The sequence below is a fragment of the Coffea eugenioides genome, unplaced genomic scaffold (assembly GCF_003713205.1).
Source record: "Coffea eugenioides isolate CCC68of unplaced genomic scaffold, Ceug_1.0 ScVebR1_97;HRSCAF=451, whole genome shotgun sequence".
Classification (NCBI taxonomy): Eukaryota; Viridiplantae; Streptophyta; class Magnoliopsida; order Gentianales; family Rubiaceae; genus Coffea; species Coffea eugenioides.
Genome location: NW_020864863.1, coordinates 380,652 through 404,734, shown reverse-complemented (window position 1 = coordinate 404,734; position 24,083 = coordinate 380,652). Strand labels below are relative to the sequence as shown.

The 24,083-nt window shown below is 42.2% G+C and overlaps 1 protein-coding gene across 1 annotated transcript; it reads left to right on the top strand.

Moving 5' to 3' along the window:
* The first annotated feature begins 13,602 nt into the window (after positions 1-13,602).
* LOC113759188 lies at positions 13,603-14,607 on the top strand. The gene is made up of 3 exons (XM_027301752.1): positions 13,603-13,944; positions 14,074-14,279; positions 14,397-14,607. The coding sequence occupies exons 1-3, from the start codon at positions 13,603-13,605 to the stop codon at positions 14,605-14,607; spliced, it is 759 nt and encodes a 252-aa protein (XP_027157553.1).
* Positions 14,608-24,083: the final 9,476 nt, after the last annotated feature.

Genomic DNA, 24,083 nt, shown 5'->3' with positions numbered 1-24,083 from the left:
TTAGTTAATCACCTACACCAGCTCAAATTATTTCCAAAAGACGCACAGAGGCTGCAATCCCAAATCAGCCACTCGGCAGGGACATCAAACCGAAACAGAAAATTTTTCTAGTATTTTAAGTTCATCATCCGAACACCTAGAGTGACATGCATGACTTTGAGCATCAGGTTTAGTGGTAAGCAGCCTCATATCTGAGCTCAGAATACTTCAATTAAGCAATGATCAAGTCGGCATTTCTAATTCAAGCTCACGGCAAAACCAATTCTTCTCAAAACAGATTTCTCATTCATTTTCTTTTTGATAACAAGAACAACACCAGCATGCTCTGATATAATCATCATCTACTAATACTAGACTTAAATTTAACCCAAAATTTACCTCAGAAATCAGATAAGCCCTTACGCAAGAGATTAGAAATTCCTATCCTCAGCTCGCGGCAGACCAGGAAATTTTTCTGCTCAAGGATTTCTTTTCTTCTTGCTCTCGGTCACAGCAGGTAACTCCCTCTCCTCTCGGTCGATACTCACGATGAAATTGAGGAGTGGAATGCGGCTTGTGGTTGTGGTCTGAGATGTAGTGGTGCAGAGGAGATGGAAGTGGTGCTCGGTTGAGTGTGTGTGATGTTGAGTATCGAATTGGTTAAGCTCCTCACTGGCCGAATGAAGAGGTAGCGTATGAGGTTATGAAGTAGTGCTGCTGTTTTGAGGGTGGTAGAGTGTTGATGGAGGTGGTGTGCTGCAGTGGTGAAGTGAGGGATTGGCCGGCAGAGGTGGTAGAGCTGCGGTTGGCCAGCTTGGATGGCTGGTGATCATGGTGTCCGGGGGCTGTTTGGTTGAGCAGGGAATGGTTGTAGCCGTGAGTGGTTTTTGGTGAAATGGTGAGGGTATTTTAGTCTTTCTACTAATTCTCCAATTAGCCACTCCGGTCCTTGGTCCTAATTAAGCTCCAAAACTTGTCCCCAAAATGCTTTGAACGCCTACTAGAATTGCTAATCTTACAAGACTTTGATTGTTGAAATCTTAGGTTATGAATATAGTTATAGTACTTGTATTAATTTAATCTAGAAGTTTATTGATTGTAAATTAGTATTAAGCTCCCTATAAAAATCTTGGTTGGTTAGTTAAACTATTAAAATCAAGTTTGACCAAATAAAAAAAAACATCTAACATTTATGTTAATACAAGAAGAAAATTTAACCGAGCTCTACGAGTCTTAACTTAGCTTAGCGAAACCAAGAAATTCATTACTTAGGAAAATTGTATAAATTCCACGTAAACATGTTTTACGTAAAGAATTGCCAACAAATCAAAGTAGTACTAGGGAATATTAAAGGGCAAATAAAATGCAATTGATACATGGAATATTATTTATATAAGTATTTTCAGGGTTCTCACATCCTCCCCTCCTTACAAAGAATTTTGTCCTCAAAATTCACGCATTCTGAATAAACAAATCAGGGTATTTTTCCTGCATTTCTTCCTCTAACTCCCAAGTTGCTTCTTCAAGCCCATGATTCTTCCACAAAATCTTCACCAGAGGAATTTTCTTATTTCTAAGCTCTTTTATTTCTCTTTCCAGAATCCTGACCGGTCCTTCTTCATATGTCAACGTCTCATCCACTTCAATCTCTTCTAGTGGCAACACGTGACTTGGATCAGAATAGTATTTCCTAAGCATGGAAACATGGAATACATCATGGATCTTGGCCATGCTTGCAGGCAACTTCAATTGGTACGCTACTGACCCAACTTTCTTCAAAATTTCGAAAGGTCCAATATACCTTGGCTTCAGCTTCTTACCTTTTTTAGGCACTACCCCGCCCTTCAGGGGTTTAACTCTGAGAAAAACTTTGTCACCAACTTCAAATTCCAAATCCTTCCTCCTTGTGTCGGCGTAGCTCTTTTGTCTACTCTGAGCAACTTGAAGCCTTTTTCTGATTAATTTTACTTTCTCTTGAGCTTCTTCTATCCAAGGTATAGCTGTAGGGTCTACGATTTTCTTTTCTCCAACTTCATCCCAATGAATTGGAGATCGGCACCTTCTCCCATACAACGCCTCATAAGGTGCCATCTGGATTGAAGCCTGATAACTGTTATTATAAGCAAATTCCACTAAAGTCATATATTGGCTCCACTTACCTCCAAAATCCAGTATACACGACCTTAGTAGATCCTCCAAAGTCTGAATTGTCCTTTCCGACTGCCCGTCGGTTTGGGGATGGTACGCGGTACTAAACTTCAACTTGGTCCCCAAAGAATCCTGAAATTTCTGCCAAAAACGCGAGACAAACCTCGGGTCTCGATCTGACACGATACTCACTGGAATACCATGTAACCTTAAGATCTCTTCTGTGTACAACTTGACCAATTTTTCCAATGAGAAACTCATGCTTACAGGTAGGAAATGTGCAGACTTGGTGAGTCGATCGACTATTACCCAAATTGCATCAAAGCCTTTTTGACTTTTAGGTAAGCCCGTTACAAAATCCATTGTTATGTGTTCCCATTTCCATTCGGGGATTTCTAACGGCTGCAATAAACCAGAGGGTTTTTGGTGTTCCGCTTTCACTTGTTGGCAGATTAAACATTTTTGCACAAAGGTGGCCACATCCTTTTTCAAACCTTCCCACCAGTATAATCCTTTCACATCATGGTACATCTTGGTCACACCTGGGTGTATGGTATACTTTGATCGATGTGATTCTTCCAAAATTTCCCTTCTTATCCCTTCATCTAATGGAACCACAATTCGGTCTTGAAACCTCAATACCCCTTCAGGCCCTAATTTGAAGTCTAATGATTCTTCTTTTTGTACCTTCTCCAAATTCTTCCGAATCATAGGGTCCGTTTTCTGGGCCTCCCTAACACGCTCTAGTAACGGTGACTTCAATGATAAGTTCCCAAATAAAACTTTCAATTTCTCCAAGCGAGGGTTCCAACTACCTATTTCTTCTAACATGTCCCACTCTTTTACCATTAACCCTGCTACTTGGGCCTTCCTACTCAGAGCGTCAGCCACCACGTTGGCTTTTCCTGGGTGATAATTAATCGAGCAATCATAATCTTCCAAAAATTCTACCCATCGCCTTTGTCTCAAATTTAGCTCTTTTTGGGAGAACAAATACTTGAGACTCTTATGATCCGTAAAAACCTCAAAAGTCACGCCGTACAAGTAGTGTCTCCATTTTTTCAAGGCGAATATCACCGCGGCTAGTTCTAGATCATGAGTTGGGTAGTTTTGCTCGTGGGGTTTCAATTTCCTAGACGCATAGGCAACCACTTTACCCATTTGCATTAAAACACATCCCAGACCTTCTCTGGAAGCATCTGAATATACCGCATAACCTTCACCTCCATCAGGTAAAACCAAAACGGGAGCGGATGTCAACCGCTTCTTTAGTTCCTGAAAACTTGACTCGCACTTCGGAGTCCAGACAAACTTAGCCCCTTTCTTGGTTAGCTCAGTCATGGGTCCTGCAATTTTCGAGAAATCCTGAATAAATCTCCTATAATAACCTGCTAAACCCAAGAAGCTTCTAACTTCAGTTGGAGTTTCTGGTTGTTTCCAATTCAAAACGGCTTCCACTTTTGCCGGGTCCACGGCAATACCATCCTCAGAAACTCTGTGCCCTAGAAAAGATATTTCAGACAACCAAAACTCACACTTGCTGAATTTGGCGTATAACTTGTGTTCTCTCAATATCTGTAAAACCACCTCTAGATGCTTAGCGTGTTCCTCACGAGTCTTAGAGTAGATCAAGATATCATCTATGAAAACCACTACGAACTGATCCAGGTACTTCTTAAAAATTCTCTGCATCAAATCCATGAAAGCAGCTGGTGCATTGGTCAATCCAAAAGGCATGACTGCAAACTCAAAATGTCCATATCTTGTACTAAAGGCAGTCTTGGGTATATCTTCCTTCCTGATCTTCAACTGATAGTACCCTTGCCTCAAATCTAGCTTAGAAAAGACCACTGATCCTTGCAGTTGGTCGAACAAACTATCAATCAACGGTAGAGGGTATTTATTCTTAATAGTAACCTCATTTAACCCTCGGTAATCGATACATAGCCTCAAACTCCCGTCCTTTTTCTTAACAAATAGAACGGGTGCTCCCCACGGTGAGTCACTTTCCTTCACGAAACCTTTCTCCAACAGGTCTTGTAATTGGATTTTCAACTCTTTAAGCTCGGCAGGAGCCATTCGGTACGGAGTCTTAGAAATTGGAGCCGTTCCAGGCACCAAGTCGATCTTAAACTCTACCTCTCTCTCTGGTGGTAAAGTCATTAATTCTTCAGGAAAGACGTCCGGAAAATCCCGTACTACGGGTACATCCTCTAATTTTACTTGATCACGGGGAGTATTAATCAAGAAGGCTAGAAAACCTTGAGCTCCTTTAGATAACATTTTCCTTGCTCGTATTCCCGAGACCATAGCAGAAGATGCTAACCTACCTTTAACATCTAACCTCAGGGTTGCTTCTCCAGGTATACAAAACTCCACTATTTTTTCTCGGCAGTCAAGCTTAGCATGATGGTGACCTAGGAAATCCATTCCTATGATAACATCGTAACCTTTTATATCCAAACTGATCAGGTCCACTAACATTTTTCGCTCTCCAATCCAGAATTCGCAATTCCTATAGGTCAAGTTAGTGGTTACCTTCTTATTACCCATTGGTGTCCTAACTTCAAGATCATAGGGTAATCTAACGGGTTGCACATCTATTCCAGACATAAAAGATGGATTTACAAATGAATGCGTTGCACCAGGGTCAATTAACACTTTAGCTAATCTATGAAAAATTGGAAGTGTACCTTCCACAACTTCCGAGGAATCAGGTACGGGTTGATCATCTATAGCGTACACTCTGGCAGGAACTGTTGGCCTGCTCCCTCCAGAAGTGTTTGGTCTAGCTTTCTGAGGAGTCCCTTCCTGCACCTTTGGACATCCTGAGATTTGGTGCTCACTACTTCCACATCTCAAGCACCTTCCTTGCCTCTTCCAGCAACTATCCATAGAATGACCAGGTTTCTTGCAATAAGCACATGTCACTTGAGGAACTATTGCTCTACCCCCTTGCGGCCGATTCCTAGGTTGTCCTATTCCAATTGGTCCCCCTCTAGCTCCAATATTTCGTCCTCTTGCATTCCTGGCCCCGTTTCCTCTTGCTTGGGCGCCTCGGGGTGCTCCAGAACTATTCACTCCACTAGTTCCTCGGCCCACTTTGGCCGGTGGAGCATTTCCAAAAGTCGGCTCCCGACTACTGCTAGGAGCAAATCTTTTCTTGGACTGAAAAGACTTTACTTGAGCTCTGGCTACTTCAACTCGCTGCGCTCTTTCAACAGCCTCAGCGAAGGTATCTATTCTTATAGCGGCTAAGCTTTCCTGTAGTTCCACATTCAAACCCTGCACAAACCTCCGAACACGTCTTTGCTCGGTGGCTATCAACTCAGGTGCAAAGCGTGACAGCTTTGTGAACTGGACTTCATACTCGGCGACACTCATCGCCCCTTGTTTGCATCTAATAAAATCATCCTCTCTCTTCTCCTGAATGAGAGGTGGAAGGAATTTGGCATTGAACTCCCTTGTGAAGTTTGCCCAAGTCCTTGGCGTATGGTTAGTCTCCCATGTAACCCTTACTAGATTCCACCAGGAGCGGGCAGCTCCCTCAAACTGGAAGGTAGCAAAAGTCACTTTTCGCTCCTCGGTATAGTTCAAGGCAGCGAAAATCTCAGTGATTCTCTCCCACCAGCCTTCGGCCACTTCCGGCTCGGGTCCTCCATAAAATTTGGGAGGTCCAAATTTCAGAAATCTTTCCAGTGCCCGATCATCGGAGTCAACTGGGCCTCCTGGTTGATGCACTGGTTCAGTGGTTTGGCGATCAGTCAATCGCTCGAGAACTTCAGTAATACGGTCGATTGCGGTGGCCACCCGGTCTCCGGCCACACCTTCCTGCCCTTGGTCTTGATCGACCTCGGGTTCCCTATCACCACCCGCTTCCGGGTGTTGTCTAGTGGGTCTTCCCCGGCTCCTTCCTATTACTTGGCGATCCATATTCTAAATATGCCTATTACGGAAGGATAGGCCAATTAGGCAAAAGTATTATTTATTTATGATTATTACCATTCTTTTTGATAAATAAAATCAATATGGAAATAGAGAAAAGATAAATAAAACACTTAACATATAATTCCACCGAAAAGTCATACAAATAACAAGTTGGGACATTTCCAGAGGTAAGGCACATAGACTAGCAAAATACGTACAGATAATCCCTTATACAGAAATTAGGGATATTGTGCCTCAGAGGTAAGTCATCCACCTAGACAAAACTTGATGACATAACTAATGTCCCTTTCCTAGCCTTCTATGTCTAGTGTAACCAGGTAAGTCCTAATCTAACCCTGAGCAGGGCTATCCGGAGCAACGTCCTCCTCCGGATCCTCCTCCGGGTCCTCCTCTGGGTCCTCCTCCGGATCCTCCTCTATCCCTGCCTGCTCACCACCCTGAATAAAGCTAGTGGCCTCATCCATCATCATCGCAGCATCAGCCCTGATGCCTGCGCTCCTATCACGCATCCTCTCTGCTAATCGAGTCGCCCTAGCCTTTTGCCGCTCTATCTCCAAGCGAGCAGCCTCCAGTAGATGATGCTCAGCAGTGAGCCTAACCTCTAAATCAGCTATGCGGTCAAACTGAGTATCCACCATTATACCCAGCTCCTCCACGTCCTGGATCAGGATGGAGTTAGCGTCCCTCAAGTGGTGGCGCTCATCGTCTAAGGATAGCACTAGCTCATTGGGATACGCGTACATGGCTCGGCACTGGCACCTAGGGTGCCTGTCAGCAGGTGAGTAACGTATATGAGCTCCTCCACCTCGTGGCCTGTAGGAGATGGATCTAAGCGGCTCTGCATGTCCATTAGCCGCACTACCCCCGTTAGCATGTCCGTTTCCATTTTCCATACCTACAAAATGATCAAAACTTAAAGGTTAGAACTTAAATAGCTAATTGGATCGGATATCACTTAACGTATAACGAAGGTCTCCATTCCTATTTCTAGAGAGGATTAGGGTTTCTAACACATCTATTAAGTCTCTTGAATAGCTTTTCTAACCTAGGCTCTGATACCACCTGTGACGACCCCACTTCCCCCTGAGGCGAACCAAAGGGTTGGCGGGCCGTCTGCCCAGCTCTCGCCAGGACTCACGCACGCACACTAACCCAAATCCTATCGAAGAATAGCCTAACTATTACAATGTCGCTTCCTTTCAAAATAAGTCAACATCTACCACATTAACTTCAGAGACAACAAGGAACTTAAAATCGCCAATCTATGGCCCTTAGACATCACACGCTCTAGAACCAAGGAATAAGGTCGTTCGTATCTAGTTACATCAATCCATAATTCACAAACACAAATATATTATCCAACCTCCGAAATAGGGTTTACACATTTTCCAGCTTCAAGCGGCAATCCAAAAGCAAAAGTACAGAATTCAAGTTAAAACACAATACAAGCCTACACAATAGCCATAATATTCGTTACATCCCATACGAGAAGAAAAGAAACATGAATAAGTCTCAGCGCTTTCAGTCTCCAGAACCTGTTAAGGAAAACAAATACGTGGGGTGAGCTAAAGCTCAGTGGTGCCCCAAAACATGCAGTCACTTAAATCAAACAGCGAGTAATAATTTAAACAAATTGAACAATTAGGAAGCGTATAACAGCACAGGGTAGGATACAGGGGCTCTCAGGAGCCATTTTCCTCGCTTGAACACCATTTATCGTAGTTGACCCTCCGTCAACTCTCACTGCTTAAAGTCCATGTAGATACACTTATTTTAATCCTAACCCGTCACCGTTCATACCTCCGCTTTGGGCCCAAACTTCATCTACCGACGCAGTATACTCGAGATATACCCGTAATAAAATTTGTCGAGGGATTCACCCAACGACTTTAATGTAGATCGATTCAGATGTCGAGGGATTCACCCAACGACGTAACTACTCTTAGATTAAGGATTCACGAGAAAAATGATTCACGCAAGTCACCACTCGAACGGCTAGTGCGATAAAGTACACACTGCTCACTTCGACGGATCAAAACTCATTTCTTTGCAGTTTATCACATAGCAAGTCATGAAAGCACTTAATTCAAGTAGGAAAAGAACAGGCAGGGACACTCACCAAGAGTGGAGTTCAGATAACGGGTTGGGAGTCAAAATCCGTGTCCTCGAGGAATCCTAGAAACCAAATTTTGAGACTATAAGTTTCTATTCAGTTTTTAACTTATTCGTAAAAGAATTCAATACTAATTACTCCCTTAAGGAATCCAAAACTATTTAGATTGAAGTTTGTAAATGTGGTAAAAGTGTTTCATACTTTTATACTAGGAGAAAGTAACTAGTATTACATACGAGAGATAAGTCGATAATTCCCAAAATCTAAACTAGAAGGTTACTTTGAATATTTCTCTAAACTACGGCTTTTGTAAAACTTATATATAAAACTATTTTCCCTTAGAATAGGGTTTCTGGCCAAGCAAGTATCCCAAGCTTTTCACTAAAGTTGGTAAAACTCGTATTTTGAAACTTTCATGTAGTGGACTATCCAAGTGCAAAGTTTAGGGAAGGAAAAGAATTAAACTAAGACTTAGAGTTTCCGAAAACTATATAACTTATTTACTAAAGTTTATCAAAGCCATTTTGAGCGGAAGGAAGTTATTGAATTGGAAAGTTTTAGGCAAAACGCTAGTTATAGAGCTTTATAATATAATGCTAGCTAAAGAATATTTTTGGTTAATTTTTGAACGCAGCTACTCGAGTTCGTAAGGTCTATACAATTTCCCCGCTCCGATTCCATTTCGAAATCGCAATATAAATCAAAATATTGCAAAAATCACATATCACGTTACTAGGGCTTCGTCAATCATTAGCCCTAGCTTTCAACAATTGCATTTCCGAATAACATAAAATAGTCAACCAAGGCTTCATCAATCATAAGCACTTGGTTTCAGCAACCCAAGATAAGCAACTAAAATAAAAGTGAAGTCTCATGACATTCCAGAATTTTCGATTCCAAAAACACTTAATAAAAGAAATCATTTCAATGGCTAAGGGCTTCATCAATCTTTAGCCCTTAGCACTCAACCAGAAATTCCTGTGACAAACAAGCTAACATATCAAGTATTTAAATCCGCTAACAAATATTGAGAACCAAGGATCACATTGTCACCCCTATATTCAAGTGCGTGACCAGCTCAAGGTATGATAAAGCAAATTCAAAAGTAGTACCAGTTTTCCACAGTTCCAATATATATATGTAAAGTAAACCTATACGTAGCTCCTTATCACTCAAAACCAAGGTTGGAAATTTTCCAGCTTATCCATAGCTACACATTGCTTATAGCCGAAACAAATTCCCAAGATATCAATTGATTTATTTCCAAACAGAATCCACAGGCTACTTGTGAATTTAATCATGCATTTCGAGTTCCTAACAACTTAAGGAAATAAATTCTGAAGTCAAGATGAAGACTCTGGTTCATAATCAAATTCGAGCAATATAGTTAAACCTCCCAAAATTTTCAAAAATCTGTTTAGTAAACCACGGATGAATTATGCATGAAGGGAATTTTCTGTTTTTACTTCATTTACTCGGGTGAAGTAGGCTATTAAGCCCTCACTTTCTCATACAATGACTTAGCTAAACAATGCAAAATTTCCATTCAGAAGTTGAGTTAAACCACTGTTACAATCCTCAAAGTTTCCAGGTTCAAGTTAAAGGTAATTCACAAGGGAATTCCGGCAGTAGCAATGATTCCAAAAACAGAATTTTTCTTTGGTTAAAACAGAATTTTTGGTACCCTATTAACTCTTGAAACATGTAGTTAGCTAATAAAGATTTCCAAAACAAGTCCAGGTTCATTCTATAACCGTATTCATCACACAAATCCAGAATTTTTCCAAGTTCCCAATTACATTGTCCACTCATGCAACTCAACATGCAGGCCCTTAGATATTTTATCTTCCCTTAGTTAGTTAAGATAATAACCACAGCTCATCAAAATTAGGCTAATTAAACAAACCAGTCCTTAGACATGCTCGGCAAGAGATTAACATCAAACCAGAATTTCTTAGGTTCTTTAATACATCAATTAACTTCATAGAATTAACATGCAGGGTCTTAGTCATCATCAACATTGAGATTCACTCAGCTACGCACACTTGAGAGCTCAAGTGATCACAAGCAAATAGAGTTTCAGTAGCATTTCCATACCGTTCTTCTCGGCAGAACCAAAACAGAATTGCTAAGCTTCTTAGTTCATCATCCGACATTATTTTCAGTTAAAATTTTTACTTTGCCCTTAATTCATACATACACAAATTTCTGAGTTGAACAGCTAACAAGTCAGTCCAGAAAATTCAGCTCGGCAGCATCAATACTATCACAAATCCAGAAATTGTGGGTCTTCACTCAGTGCTTGTATGAGAAACGAATTTCTGTTTTCATCTTCTCATTTTCCAAATTACTCTAGGCTAATTAATTTCATGCATGACACCAATCATAATAATCATCCCAGGTTCAATTAGTTAATCACCTACACCAGCTCAAATTATTTCCAAAAGACGCACAGAGGCTGCAATCCCAAATCAGCCACTCGGCAGGGACATCAAACCGAAACAGAAAATTTTTCTAGTATTTTAAGTTCATCATCCGAACACCTAGAGTGACATGCATGACTTTGAGCATCAGGTTTAGTGGTAAGCAGCCTCATATCTGAGCTCAGAATACTTCAATTAAGCAATGATCAAGTCGGCATTTCTAATTCAAGCTCACGGCAAAACCAATTCTTCTCAAAACAGATTTCTCATTCATTTTCTTTTTGATAACAAGAACAACACCAGCATGCTCTGATATAATCATCATCTACTAATACTAGACTTAAATTTAACCCAAAATTTACCTCAGAAATCAGATAAGCCCTTACGCAAGAGATTAGAAATTCCTATCCTCAGCTCGCGGCAGACCAGGAAATTTTTCTGCTCAAGGATTTCTTTTCTTCTTGCTCTCGGTCACAGCAGGTAACTCCCTCTCCTCTCGGTCGATACTCACGATGAAATTGAGGAGTGGAATGCGGCTTGTGGTTGTGGTCTGAGATGTAGTGGTGCAGAGGAGATGGAAGTGGTGCTCGGTTGAGTGTGTGTGATGTTGAGTATCGAATTGGTTAAGCTCCTCACTGGCCGAATGAAGAGGTAGCGTATGAGGTTATGAAGTAGTGCTGCTGTTTTGAGGGTGGTAGAGTGTTGATGGAGGTGGTGTGCTGCAGTGGTGAAGTGAGGGATTGGCCGGCAGAGGTGGTAGAGCTGCGGTTGGCCAGCTTGGATGGCTGGTGATCATGGTGTCCGGGGGCTGTTTGGTTGAGCAGGGAATGGTTGTAGCCGTGAGTGGTTTTTGGTGAAATGGTGAGGGTATTTTAGTCTTTCTACTAATTCTCCAATTAGCCACTCCGGTCCTTGGTCCTAATTAAGCTCCAAAACTTGTCCCCAAAATGCTTTGAACGCCTACTAGAATTGCTAATCTTACAAGACTTTGATTGTTGAAATCTTAGGTTATGAATATAGTTATAGTACTTGTATTAATTTAATCTAGAAGTTTATTGATTGTAAATTAGTATTAAGCTCCCTATAAAAATCTTGGTTGGTTAGTTAAACTATTAAAATCAAGTTTGACCAAATAAAAAAAACATCTAACATTTATGTTAATACAAGAAGAAAATTTAACCGAGCTCTACGAGTCTTAACTTAGCTTAGCGAAACCAAGAAATTCATTACTTAGGAAAATTGTATAAATTCCACGTAAACATGTTTTACGTAAAGAATTGCCAACAAATCAAAGTAGTACTAGGAAATATTAAAGGGCAAATAAAATGCAATTGATACATGGAATATTATATATATAAGTATTTTCAGGGTTCTCACAGTGCTGGGGAAGCTGGGTAGGTTCTGGAGGTAGGGGAGGAGGCCAAACATGGACGGGATGTCATGGAGACAGCAGTCGAGTTGGTGGAGCATGCGGTTGCTGAAGCTGCGGATAGGATTATTATGGATCTTGCGGAGCAAGTGGCGAGCGAAGCAAAGGCCGTGGATGGGGAAGGGAGGGACGTGCCATCAGGGGTTGGCGATCACGTTGTTCTGGATGAGGTGGAGGCTGCTGCAGTGTTGGCGAGAGCCTCTTCAGAGACCGTCATGTGTACCGGCTACCTGTCGCCGCGGGGTGCCAAAGAACAGCATGGTGAGGGGAAGGAATCGCGTAGTGTGACTATCACATTGAACCTAGACCAGGTTGTCGTCCTTGAGGCGAAAGGGAGAGGGATACGGGCCACGGTCCCATCGGGACAGAGAGCTAAGGTCAGTCTCCAAGAAATCTCAAAATTCTTTCCATATTTTATCCCATGATTAATGCATGTTTCTGGAATATTCGGGGGATTTCAAAGCCCCCAAACCGTAGAAGACTTAAGACTCTTGTTCGTATGCATAGGCTAGTAGTTGTGGGAATTTGTGAGCCCAAATTATCTAGGCATGATGCTAATTCGATTCGAATTCGGTTGAACTTTGATTACATATTCTATAATTCGTCTGGGGAATTGTGGGTGTTTTTCAATTCTCCGTTTGGTAGTTGGGGATTCGGATCGGCATTTCTCTATTCGTTGGGGGCATCCCCAGTTTCCTGCCCTTATGCTAGTTTCTTTTGTTCATGCCAAGTGTCAGATGATTGACCGACAGCGACTCTGAGAGGGTTTGTTACAGGATAAGCCCAGGCAGGGTCCATGGTATGTTGTGGGGGATTTTAACCTCGTTCTCTCGAGTAGTGAAAAGAAAGGGGGGAGGCAGTTTAGGCCAGCGGAGGGTCTTGAACTTTCCCGTTTTATGAGTCATGGGGGGTGTTCGATGCAGGTTTCTCTGGCAGTAGTTTCACTTGGTGTAATAATAGATTAGAACGGGCGCGCATCTGGAAACGGTTGGATAGAGTATTGCTTAATATGGAGTGCCTGAATTTCTCCTTCTCAATCTCTGTATCTCATTTAGTGTGCGCACCGTCTGACCATGCTCTGCTTCTCATGTTGTTCGCGCCTAGTATTGATTGTAGGAGTCGATCGTTCTGATTTTTGAACGTATGGCCTTCCAAAGAGGGGTTTTTGGACGTGGTCAAGGCAGCTTGCAGGTGGAGGTGTCTGGGTCCCCGTTTTCTGTGGTATGGGAAAAGTTGAGGAATGTCTCTCGGGCTCTTAACCTTTGGAACAAACAGGTATTTGGGAATGTGTTTGAGAATGTTAAAAAGGGGGAAGCGATGGTGGCGGCGGCTGAGTTGCGTGCACAGAGTGATCTATCTGATGAGGCCCACTTGGAGCTCCAGCGTGCTCAGACTAACTTGAAGAGGCTGTAGCAGTTGAGGAGCAGTTTTGGAGTCAAAAGGCCAGGGTCTAGTGGCTCTAACACGGTGATCGTAATTCAAGCTATTTTCATTTGGTGATCAAGCAACGCCGGTTTCAGTCCAGAATTCACAGGATTCAGGATTCTGTGGGAGATTGGGTGATGGACGATGAAGGGATCGGAAAGGAGGCGGTCCAGTATTTTAGTAACTTATTCTCGGCTGACCCTGTGTCCGAGTTTCAGCTTCTGCATGTTATCCCTAACCTCGGGGATGATATCGAGAACACGAGATTGGAGGAAGTCCCCTCTTTAGAGGAGGTGAAGACGGTGATCTTTGATATGGATGGGGATAGTGCAGCTAGGCCGGACGGGTTTACAGGAAAATTCTTTACGACGGCACGGGAGGTGGTGGCTCACGATGTTTACAGGACAATTGTGAGTTTCTTATGTGGTGTTGAGCTACCGCGGTTCATTACGGCTACGTCTATTGTTCTCCTACCCAAGGTCATGAATCCTTAGGATTTTACGCAATTTCAACCTATTAGTGTGAGTAATTTTTTGAATAAAGTCATTTCTCGAATCTTGGTGGGGAGGTTGTCTGGTGTGTTGCCTCAAATCATTTCTCCTCAGCAGAGTGGCTTTGTTAAAGGGCGGTTGACTGCAGATAATTATTTGCTAGCTCAGGAGCTGATGTCGAAGATGGGAAGGAAGTGTAGAGGGGGGAATCTGGCCCTGAAGTTGGACATGGCTAAGACGTATGATAGGGTTTCCTGGCCATTCCTTATTGTAGTTATGCGACAGTTTGGCTTTGGCGAAAGGTTTATTGACATGGTCTGGAGGTTGATCTCTAATGTTTGGTTCTCGGTGCTTGTGAATGGGGTGCCATATGGATTTTTCAAATCGTCTTGAGGGTTACGCCAAGGGGATCCGTTATTGCATGCACTTTTTATCCTTAGCTCAGAGGTGCTTTCTCGGGCCTTAAATGCTCTTGTTGCCCAGACATTTGTCGTGGGATATAAGGTACTGCGGCACTGCCCTTTTGTGTGTCATTTGGCGTTTGCTGACGACGTTATTATCTTTGCGAATAGGGATGTGGATTCGTTAAGGAGGGTTATACAGACTTTGGAATGGTATCAGAGTGACTCTGGCCAGTTGGTAAATGTGTAGAAGAGTGGATACTTAGTGCACCCTCGGATCACGGTAGCCCGTAAACGGGTAATTGGGCGGGTTACTCAGTTTCAAAAGAGAGAGTTCCTGGTTCGGTATTTGGGTGCACCGTTGTTTATTGGCAAAGCCAAGAAGGCGTATGACTCGGAGTTGTGCCAGAAGGTTCTTGATAAGGTCCTCTCTTGGAAATCTCGTCTATTATTCTTTGGGGGGAAGCTTGTTTTGATTATGCATGTGCTGTCCAGCATCCCGATCTATCTATTGGCGGTGGGGTTCATTCCAAAAGGCATTTTCTTGTTGATTGAAAGGGTGTGTGCTGATTTTCTCTGGGGGGAGGGAGACGACAAGAAGAAATTCCATTGGATCCGTTGGCGGGGCTTGTGTTATCCCACGGATGAAGGTGGGGCTGGGTTTCGATCACTCATTGACATGTATAAGGCTTTTTCGTGTAAGTTATGGTGGAATTTCTGGTGTGGGCGCTCCTTGTGGGCGAGATTCCTGAGTGCTAAGTATTGCAAGGGGCTTCACCCATGCCAAATTTCCGTGCCTACTTTAGGTTCAGCAACCTTGAAGAGAATGTTAGATGTTCGGGGATTGACAGAGTTGTTTATTAGGTGGAGCCTGCACGAGGGCCGATGTAGCTTTTGGTATGATAATTGGACTGGCCACGGGGTTTTCTATCTGAGGATGGGGGTACGGGAGAACGTCTCATTTCTAACCTTTATAGAGGATAGGGAATGGGTCACATGAAAGCTAGCGAAAGTCCTACCTTGCGACATGGTGCAGTAGGTATTGGCGGTGGCTGGGCCAGATGGGCCTCCCCTGATAGAATGATATGGTTAGCGTCAAGCTCGGGTCAGTTTTCGTTATCGTCTGCATATAGAGAGGTTCGTGAGATGAGGCCTTCGACTTTCCTCTTTCGTCAGATATGGCATGTGAGTGTCCCCTTGAAGGTGTCCTTCTTTATGCTTCGGTTACTGTCTAATCGCCTTCCCATGGATGATGGGTTGGCAGCACGCGGGTTTCACCTTCCATCTAAGTGTTCATGTTGTCTGGTATCGAATACTGAATCCCTTCGTCATTTGTTTTTGGAGGGGGAACTGGCAACGGCTGTGTGGCAGTTTTTTGGGTCGGTAGCTGGGTTGGATCTGAGTGTCAGTCATGTCCGGGTGTGGTTGATGGGTTGGTGTGTGAGACCCCGAAATTTTTTTTATTTTCTAGGCCTTTATTTTAGTCTTTTGGGCTCAATTTTAGTATTTTCTTTATTATATGAATTTTCTGGGGATTTTTATGGGAAAATATGAATTTTAAATCATTTTTCTAAAGTAAGTCATTTGCTGTGGTAATGGTGGTGTTTAGTGGATATGGGACCCACTAGTGCGCTAAGTGGGGTAAATATGATTACTGTGGAGGGGATTATATTACATGGTATTATGAGCTAAATAGGGGTTAGCTAGTTTAATTATGTATTGGAAGACAAATGAATGAGATAAACTCAAGAGGTGCCACATGTTGTGCGAGAGCCCGAAATTTTCTAAGTTTCTCGAGTTATTTTATTGTTCGCCCGCCTTTTCGACTTTTCTTTATTAGAAAATTTCCCAGATAATTTTATTGAGTAAATATAGTTTTTAGATGATTTTTCTAGTATCGAATAGGTTTTGAGAAATTAAGAGCGTATACCGGACGTGGGACCCACTAGTGCGAAAAGTTCGAAAAAATTCGGCCAACTAGGTTAACTTTTGGATACTGGAATTAATTTACCGGGTGTTAAGAGATAAGTAGAGGTTGCAATTTGGATTGGTGTGAGAGGAAACAAAGTGATAGGCTTGCATTAAATAAGTGACAAGTGTCACCATTTGATTGGGGGGACTTATAAGACCACTATTCATTGTCTTACCATTGACCAAATAAATAAAAAAAATAACCAAAAATTCACCATTTTCTCTTCATCTTGGCCGAGCTCCTTGTGTGAGAACCCGTACTTTCCCTAATATTTTCCTAGGGTTTATTACCCCTTAATTGCATATATTCTTGCATTTTCGGGCTTAGAAATATTTTCTGGTAGATTTTATGCGTAATTATAGTTTTAAGATGATTTTTCTAGTATTGGAGAGTTTTTAGAAAATTAAGAGTAAATAGTGGACGTGGGACCCACTAGTGTGAAAAGTTCGAAAAAATTCGGCCAATAAGGTTAAGTTTCGGATACTGTGTAAAATTTATCGGGTGTTAAGAGATAAGTAGAATGTGTGAAGTGATTGATGTGAGAGGGAAAAAGAAAGATAAGAATGCATTAATGAGTGTGACAAGTGTCACAATATGATTGGTGGGACTTTATGGTTTACTATTCACATTTTTGACTTTTGACCCAAATTAGTTAATATCTCCAAAAATTCACAAAATTCACCATTTTCTTACCTTGTGTTGGCCGGCCCTCTCTCTTGCAAGAAGGAAGAAAGTTCATCAAATTTCAAGCTTCCATCTCACTCAATCTTCCACAAACAAGAGCTTAGACTAGATTTCACTCCATAAAAACCTTTCTTCTAGTGCTAATAAGTGTATTAGTGAAGTTGATTTGAAGAGCTAAGGTGTCCACAATCCCTATCTCTCTTGATTTCTTGGTAAGTGATGCTTGAACACCCTACTACATCTAATGATGCTTATGTTTGGCTTAGAAGTGGCTAAAGTGATGGATTATATGATTTATTTCTTGGTTTGGCTTGATTTGGTGAAGTTTTTAATTTTATGATGAATTTTCTGGTTTAATATGAAATGGATGTTGTAGCCATCTTTGATGATTGGCAATTGACTATAATGACTCTAGTAGGTGTGAATTGTGGATAAATGCAACCAATTTTGGATTTGAAGTGAATTGTGACAAGTTAGGGTTCATGAACCCCTAATCTGTCCGAAATTTTAGGTCATAGATAGAGGCCGAATTGGACTTTGCTCAAAACATGAAAGTTGTAGGTATTGATGAGTATGAAGTGCCTACAAAATTTCAGGCATTTGGAGTAGTATAGAGTGAGTTATGCCGTTTTTACTGTTGCTGTTTCTGGTGAACAGAATGTCCGAACTGCGATAGTAATTGCCTGTTTTGATTGGAATTGGTTTGGATTTTGTTGTTGGTGTCTTCTGATGAAATGTATCTTGATGTCTTAGCTTTCATATGCCTTTGGAATCAATGCATTTGGACCTGTGTAGGCTGAGATAGACTGATTACAGTTTTGTGTGATTTGGGAACCTGCAATTACGGTTCTGGCTTGGTTTTCTGCATTTTTGACCTAGTTGTGCTAGGATTTGGATTGAGAGGCCTTCTTCATTGTTGTAGCCCTGTTTCATAGCTTCGAAACGGTGGGTCGTACACCCCTATCCGATAACCGTAGTGAATTTGACGCCATTACCGCATAATAAGGGCAAAACAGTTTTTCTATTCGGGGCCAAGGCTAGTGCAACTTCTAATTTCTGGTTTGCTTATGATGCTTGTTTATGTATATGAAACCCTATTGGGTTGTGATTAGTGTTGATTCATGACTCGTTATCGAGTCTTATGGTAATTGTTTACTTGTTCTAGTAGGAAACGGTGGTGCACGACGTTCATTTAACGACGGTGCATGAAACATCATTTTATCGATTGGTGAGTATACTACTCACTTAAATGTTACAATGTGGCTTTGGTATATGTGAATTTGATGCCTTGACGGCTAATATGGCTATTGAAAATGATTGAGGTGAGGGTGTACTTGACCGCCCTCACCCCCTTGTGATTCCATTCAGGACTGTTTACCGTTTTACTGAAATACTGCACTTGCTATATGAGATATTGAATTCCATTCATGGAAAACTGATTTGGTGTCGTTTGGACGAATGTCCAACGGCCTTACTGTATTACTGAGCTCAACCCCGTAGGTAGTCAATTGGATCGAGCCGGCGAGGGCTTGGTCGTGAATATTGACGTGCCACGGGGACTGTACTGGGGAATCTTGTAGTAATGAGACTCTTGGTTCCGGTATACTCGAGTATTACCAAAATGACTGATTGGAGTGCGGGCCCGGTTGGGGTATGTTTGGTGGAAGGAATGGAGTGAAGTGAGGTCTACGGTCGGGTATTCTTAAACATTGACGGAGGGTCAATGAGATTGGATCAAGAATGTAAGCGTGGAAATGGGCTCTTGAGAGCCATCCGTATCCTTTTACCGACTTGTTTTAATTCTTAATTGTGTACTCGAAATGAAAGGTTATGCTTAAGTGATCTTTGTTGCTTATGTGGTAGTAACTCACTGGGCTTCAGCTCATTCCGTTCCATTTGTTTTCCTTGCAGGAAAATGACCACTTTTGGAAAGGTTATACTTGTTGGTTGTCAAGTTGAGCTCATGTAAATGCATCTTTTGGATAGCTCTTCGAATGAAACCCTAATGTGTATTGGGTTCACGTTCTTTTGATTGGCAAACCGAACATGTATATTCGTAGTGAATGATTTTGATATGCCGTTTTGGCTTGAAAATGTTACATTTCAATGTGTGTATATTTGGTTGAATTTTGGATCAACTCGAATTTCAAACGGCGAAAGAAAAATTTTGGCTACTCTCGGCCTAGTATCTGGATTCTGACGTGTCCAGCACTATTCATCTTCGGCTTCGAATTTCGTTTTTATTTATTTTGTGATTTTGACATATTTGCGCACGTTGGTATGTTCCGGAATGTAATAGATCGACGTAAACTGATCCGTTAGTCTTGGTGAGAGCTGGGCAGGCAGTCCGCTAACCCCTTTGGTTCGCCTTAGGGGAAAGTGGGGCTGTTACAAGTGGTATCAGAGCCACTTCGCGTGGTCTCTGCGCGGAGTGAGACTGGGCCAAGTGGTGTTGTGGTCCTAATTTCATGAATATGTCTAAGTGCTCGTTTGAGCGTAAGTTATGAACCGGGCATGTGATAAGTGTACGAATCATTATCATGGGACTCGAGGAAGCTAGGTATGTATGTCGGGTAGGAATCTTTAATAAGGATGGTTTACTCTTGGGACCGGCCGGCTCGAGTTGTGAATTATCTTAGATGGGATTCTTGCACCCGGATACGAAAGATATGAGGTCCTAGGTTAGAAAGGATTTGGTGAACTAGTAAGGCCATTCCTCGGGGGAATCGTCTATGTTTGTTTCTGACTTGCCTGTACTTGACTCGACTGATTGTATATATGTGTGTGGCTTGATCTTGCTTGGCTTGTATATATATGTTTGTGATCATGTTTGGATTGTTACTATTTTGGTTACTTACATGCCTTGTTACTATTTTGGTTTAGTATTATTACCTAGACCAAGTAAAACTCATGGAAGGTACACGGAGTGGTCGGGGACGTGGGCGCAGAACTAGACAACCCACACCGGTTAGGGGTATGGGGGAAACCTCGACTGGACCCAATCTTGAACCACAAGCCGACCCTAATGTGCAGATAGCTGCTGCTATGCAGCAAATGACAAACCTGCTAGCACAAGTAGTGCAGCAACAAGGTCAGAACCCAAACCCTAACCCTGGAAACCCCGGAAACCCTGGCCATCATGTCGAGGGCGAAGATAGAGCTCTCGAACGATTCCAAAAGTTTGCTCCGCTAAAGTTTGTTGGGGGACCCGACCCAGACGTTGCCGAAAGATGGCTTGAAAAGATGGTGGATATATTTGCAGCCCTACACTACTCTGACGAACGGCAGGTGACTTTTGCTGTGTTCCAGCTTGAGGGGGCAGCCCGTTCCTGGTAGAACGTAATTCGGCAGAAGTGGGAACGAGAACAGACACCTAGGACTTGGGTGAACTTCATCAGAGAGTTCAATGCGAAGTTTTTCCCTCCTCTAGTTCAGGAGAGGAAGGAAGACGAGTTCATTCGACTCCGCCAAGGGACTCAAACTGTGGCGGAATATGAGAGTCAATTCACCCGCCTATCCAAATTTGCGCCCGAACTCATCATGACCGAGCAACGAAGAATACGGCGATTTGTCCAGGGCCTGAACGTAGAAATCCAGAAGGACCTCGCGGCAGCCCAAATTAACGCCTTCAGCGAAGCAATGGAGAAGGCACAACGAGTAGAGAATGCTAGGCTCCAGGTGAAAAATTTCCAGGCAAAAAAGAGAGGATTTCTTGAAAGTGGTTCGGGGCAGGGGGATGAAAGTACCCCTCCCAAGTTTGGGCGAGGAACGGGAGGAGTAAGGATGCCGGGAGTGTCACAAGAGAGCCCGTCAAGAGGAGGCTCGGCAGCACGCGGACCCTGCGGGTATTGCGGAAAATTAAACCATTCGGAGGACAATTGCTAGAAGAAAGGAGGAAAATGCTTGCTCTGTGGGAGTGCCGAACATCAAATTGCTAACTGTCCAGCTCGCCTGCGCGAGCGGCAAGGGACTCTGCCACCAACTACGACCAACCCTGCCCAGTCGAAGGGGGACAAGGATGGATCGAAAGTGTCCTCTCGGGTGTACTCCTTAGAACAACATCAAGTCTTTGACCCATTAGAGGACGTGGAAGGTAAGAATTTACTGAACCTGGCCAGTGAAGGGGGTACAGATTTGTTAGCTAAGTAAAATGCTCAATGTAATCCCGGAGTAGCCAATGATAAGGAATTTCGAGGGCGAAATTCTTTTAAGGGGGAGAGAGTGTGAGAACCCGTACTTTCCCTAATATTTTCCTAGGGTTTATTACCCCTTAATTGCATATATTTTTGCATTTTCGGGCTTAGAAATATTTTCTGGTAGATTTTATGCGTAATTATAGTTTTAAGATGATTTTTCTAGTATTGGAGAGTTTTTAGAAAATTAAGAGTAAATAGTGGACGTGGGACCCACTAGTGTGAAAAGTTCGAAAAAATTCGGCCAATAAGGTTAAGTTTCGGATACTGTGTAAAATTTATCGGGTGTTAAGAGATAAGTAGAATGTGTGAAGTGATTGATGTGAGAGGGAAAAAGAAAGATAAGAATGCATTAATGAGTGTGACAAGTGTCACAATATGATTGGTGGGACTTTATGGTTTACTATTCACATTTTTGACTTTTGACCCAAATTAGTTAATATCTCCAAAAATTCACAAAATTCACCATTTTCTTACCTTGTGTTGGCCGGCCCTCTCTCTTGCAAGAAGGAAGAAAGTTCATCAAATTTCAAGCTTCCATCTCACTCAATCTTCCACAAACAAGAGCTTAGACTAGATTTCACTCCATAAAAACCTTTCTTCTAGTGCTAATAAGTGTATTAGTGAAGTTGATTTGAAGAGCTAAGGTGTCCACAATCCCTATCTCTCTTGATTTCTTGGTAAGTGATGCTTGAACACCCTACTACATCTAATGATGCTTATGTTTGGCTTAGAAGTGGCTAAAGTGATGGATTATATGATTTATTTCTTGGTTTGGCTTGATTTGGTGAAGTTTTTAATTTTATGATGAATTTTCTGGTTTAATATGAAATGGATGTTGTAGCCATCTTTGATGATTGGCAATTGACTATAATGACTCTAGTAGGTGTGAATTGTGGATAAATGCAACCAATTTTGGATTTGAAGTGAATTGTGACAAGTTAGGGTTCATGAACCCCTAATCTGTCCGAAATTTTAGGTCATAGATAGAGGCCGAATTGGACTTTTCTCAAAACATGAAAGTTGTAGGTATTGATGAGTATGAAGCGCCTACAAAATTTCAGGGCATTTGGAGTAGTATAGAGTGAGTTATGCCGTTTTTACTGTTGCTGTTTCTGGTGAACAGAATGTCCGAACTGCGATAGTAATTGCCTGTTTTGATTGGAATTGGTTTGGATTTTGTTGTTGGTGTCTTCTGATGAAATGTAGCTTGATGTCTTAGCTTTCATATGCCTTTGGAATCAATGAATTTGGACCTGTGTAGGCTGAGATAGACTGATTACAGTTTTGTGTGATTTGGGAACCTGCAATTACGGTTCTGGCTTGGTTTTCTGCATTTTTGACCTAGTTGTGCTAGGATTTGGATTGAGAGGCCTTCTTCATTGTTGTAGCCCTGTTTCATAGCTTCGAAACGGTGGGTCGTACACCCCTATCCGATAACCGTAGTGAATTTGACGCCATTACCGCATAATAAGGGCAAAACAGTTTTTCTATTCGGGGCCAAGGCTAGTGCAACTTCTAATTTCTGGTTTGCTTATGATGCTTGTTTATGTATATGAAACCCTATTGGGTTGTGATTAGTGTTGATTCATGACTCGTTATCGAGTCTTATGGTAATTGTTTACTTGTTCTAGTAGGAAACGGTGGTGCACGACGTTCGTTTAACGACGGTGCATGAAACATCATTTTATCGATTGGTGAGTATACTACTCACTTAAATGTTACAATGTGGCTTTGGTATATGTGAATTTGATGCCTTGACGGCTAATATGGCTATTGAAAATGATTGAGGTGAGGGTGTACTTGACCGCCCTCACCCCCTTGTGATTCCATTCAGGACTGTTTACCGTTTTACTGAAATACTGCACTTGCTATATGAGATATTGAATTCCATTCATGGAAAACTGATTTGGTGTCGTTTGGACGAATGTCCAACGGCCTTACTGTATTACTGAGCTCAACCCCGTAGGTAGTCAATTGGATCGAGCCGGCGAGGGCTTGGTCGTGAATATTGACGTGCCACGGGGACTGTACTGGGGAATCTTGTAGTAACGAGACTCTTGGTTCCGGTATACTCGAGTATTACCAAAATGACTGATTGGAGTGCGGGCCCGGTTGGGGTATGTTTGGTGGAAGGAATGGAGTGAAGTGAGGTCTACGGTCGGGTATTCTTAAACATTGACGGAGGGTCAATGAGATTGGATCAAGAATGTAAGCGTGGAAATGGGCTCTTGAGAGCCATCCGTATCCTTTTACCGACTTGTTTTAATTCTTAATTGTGTACTCGAAATGAAAGGTTATGCTTAAGTGATCTTTGTTGCTTATGTGGTAGTAACTCACTGGGCTTCAGCTCATTCCGTTCCATTTGTTTTCCTTGCAGGAAAATGACCACTTTTGGAAAGGTTATACTTGTTGGTTGTCAAGTTGAGCTCATGTAAATGCATCTTTTGGATAGCTCTTCGAATGAAACCCTAATGTGTATTGGGTTCACGTTCTTTTGATTGGCAAACCGAACATGTATATTCGTAGTGAATGATTTTGATATGCCGTTTTGGCTTGAAAATGTTACATTTCAATGTGTGTATATTTGGTTGAATTTTGGATCAACTCGAATTTCAAACGGCGAAAGAAAAATTTTGGCTACTCTCGGCCTAGTATCTGGATTCTGACGTGTCCAGCACTATTCATCTTCGGCTTCGAATTTTGTTTTTATTTATTTTGTGATTTTGACATATTTGCGCACGTTGGTATGTTCCGAAATGTAATAGATCGACGTAAACTGATCCGTTAGTCCTGGGGAGAGCTGGGCAGGCAGTCCGCTAACCCCTTTGGTTCGCCTTAGGGGAAAGTGGGGCTGTTACACCTTGAGCAACAAAA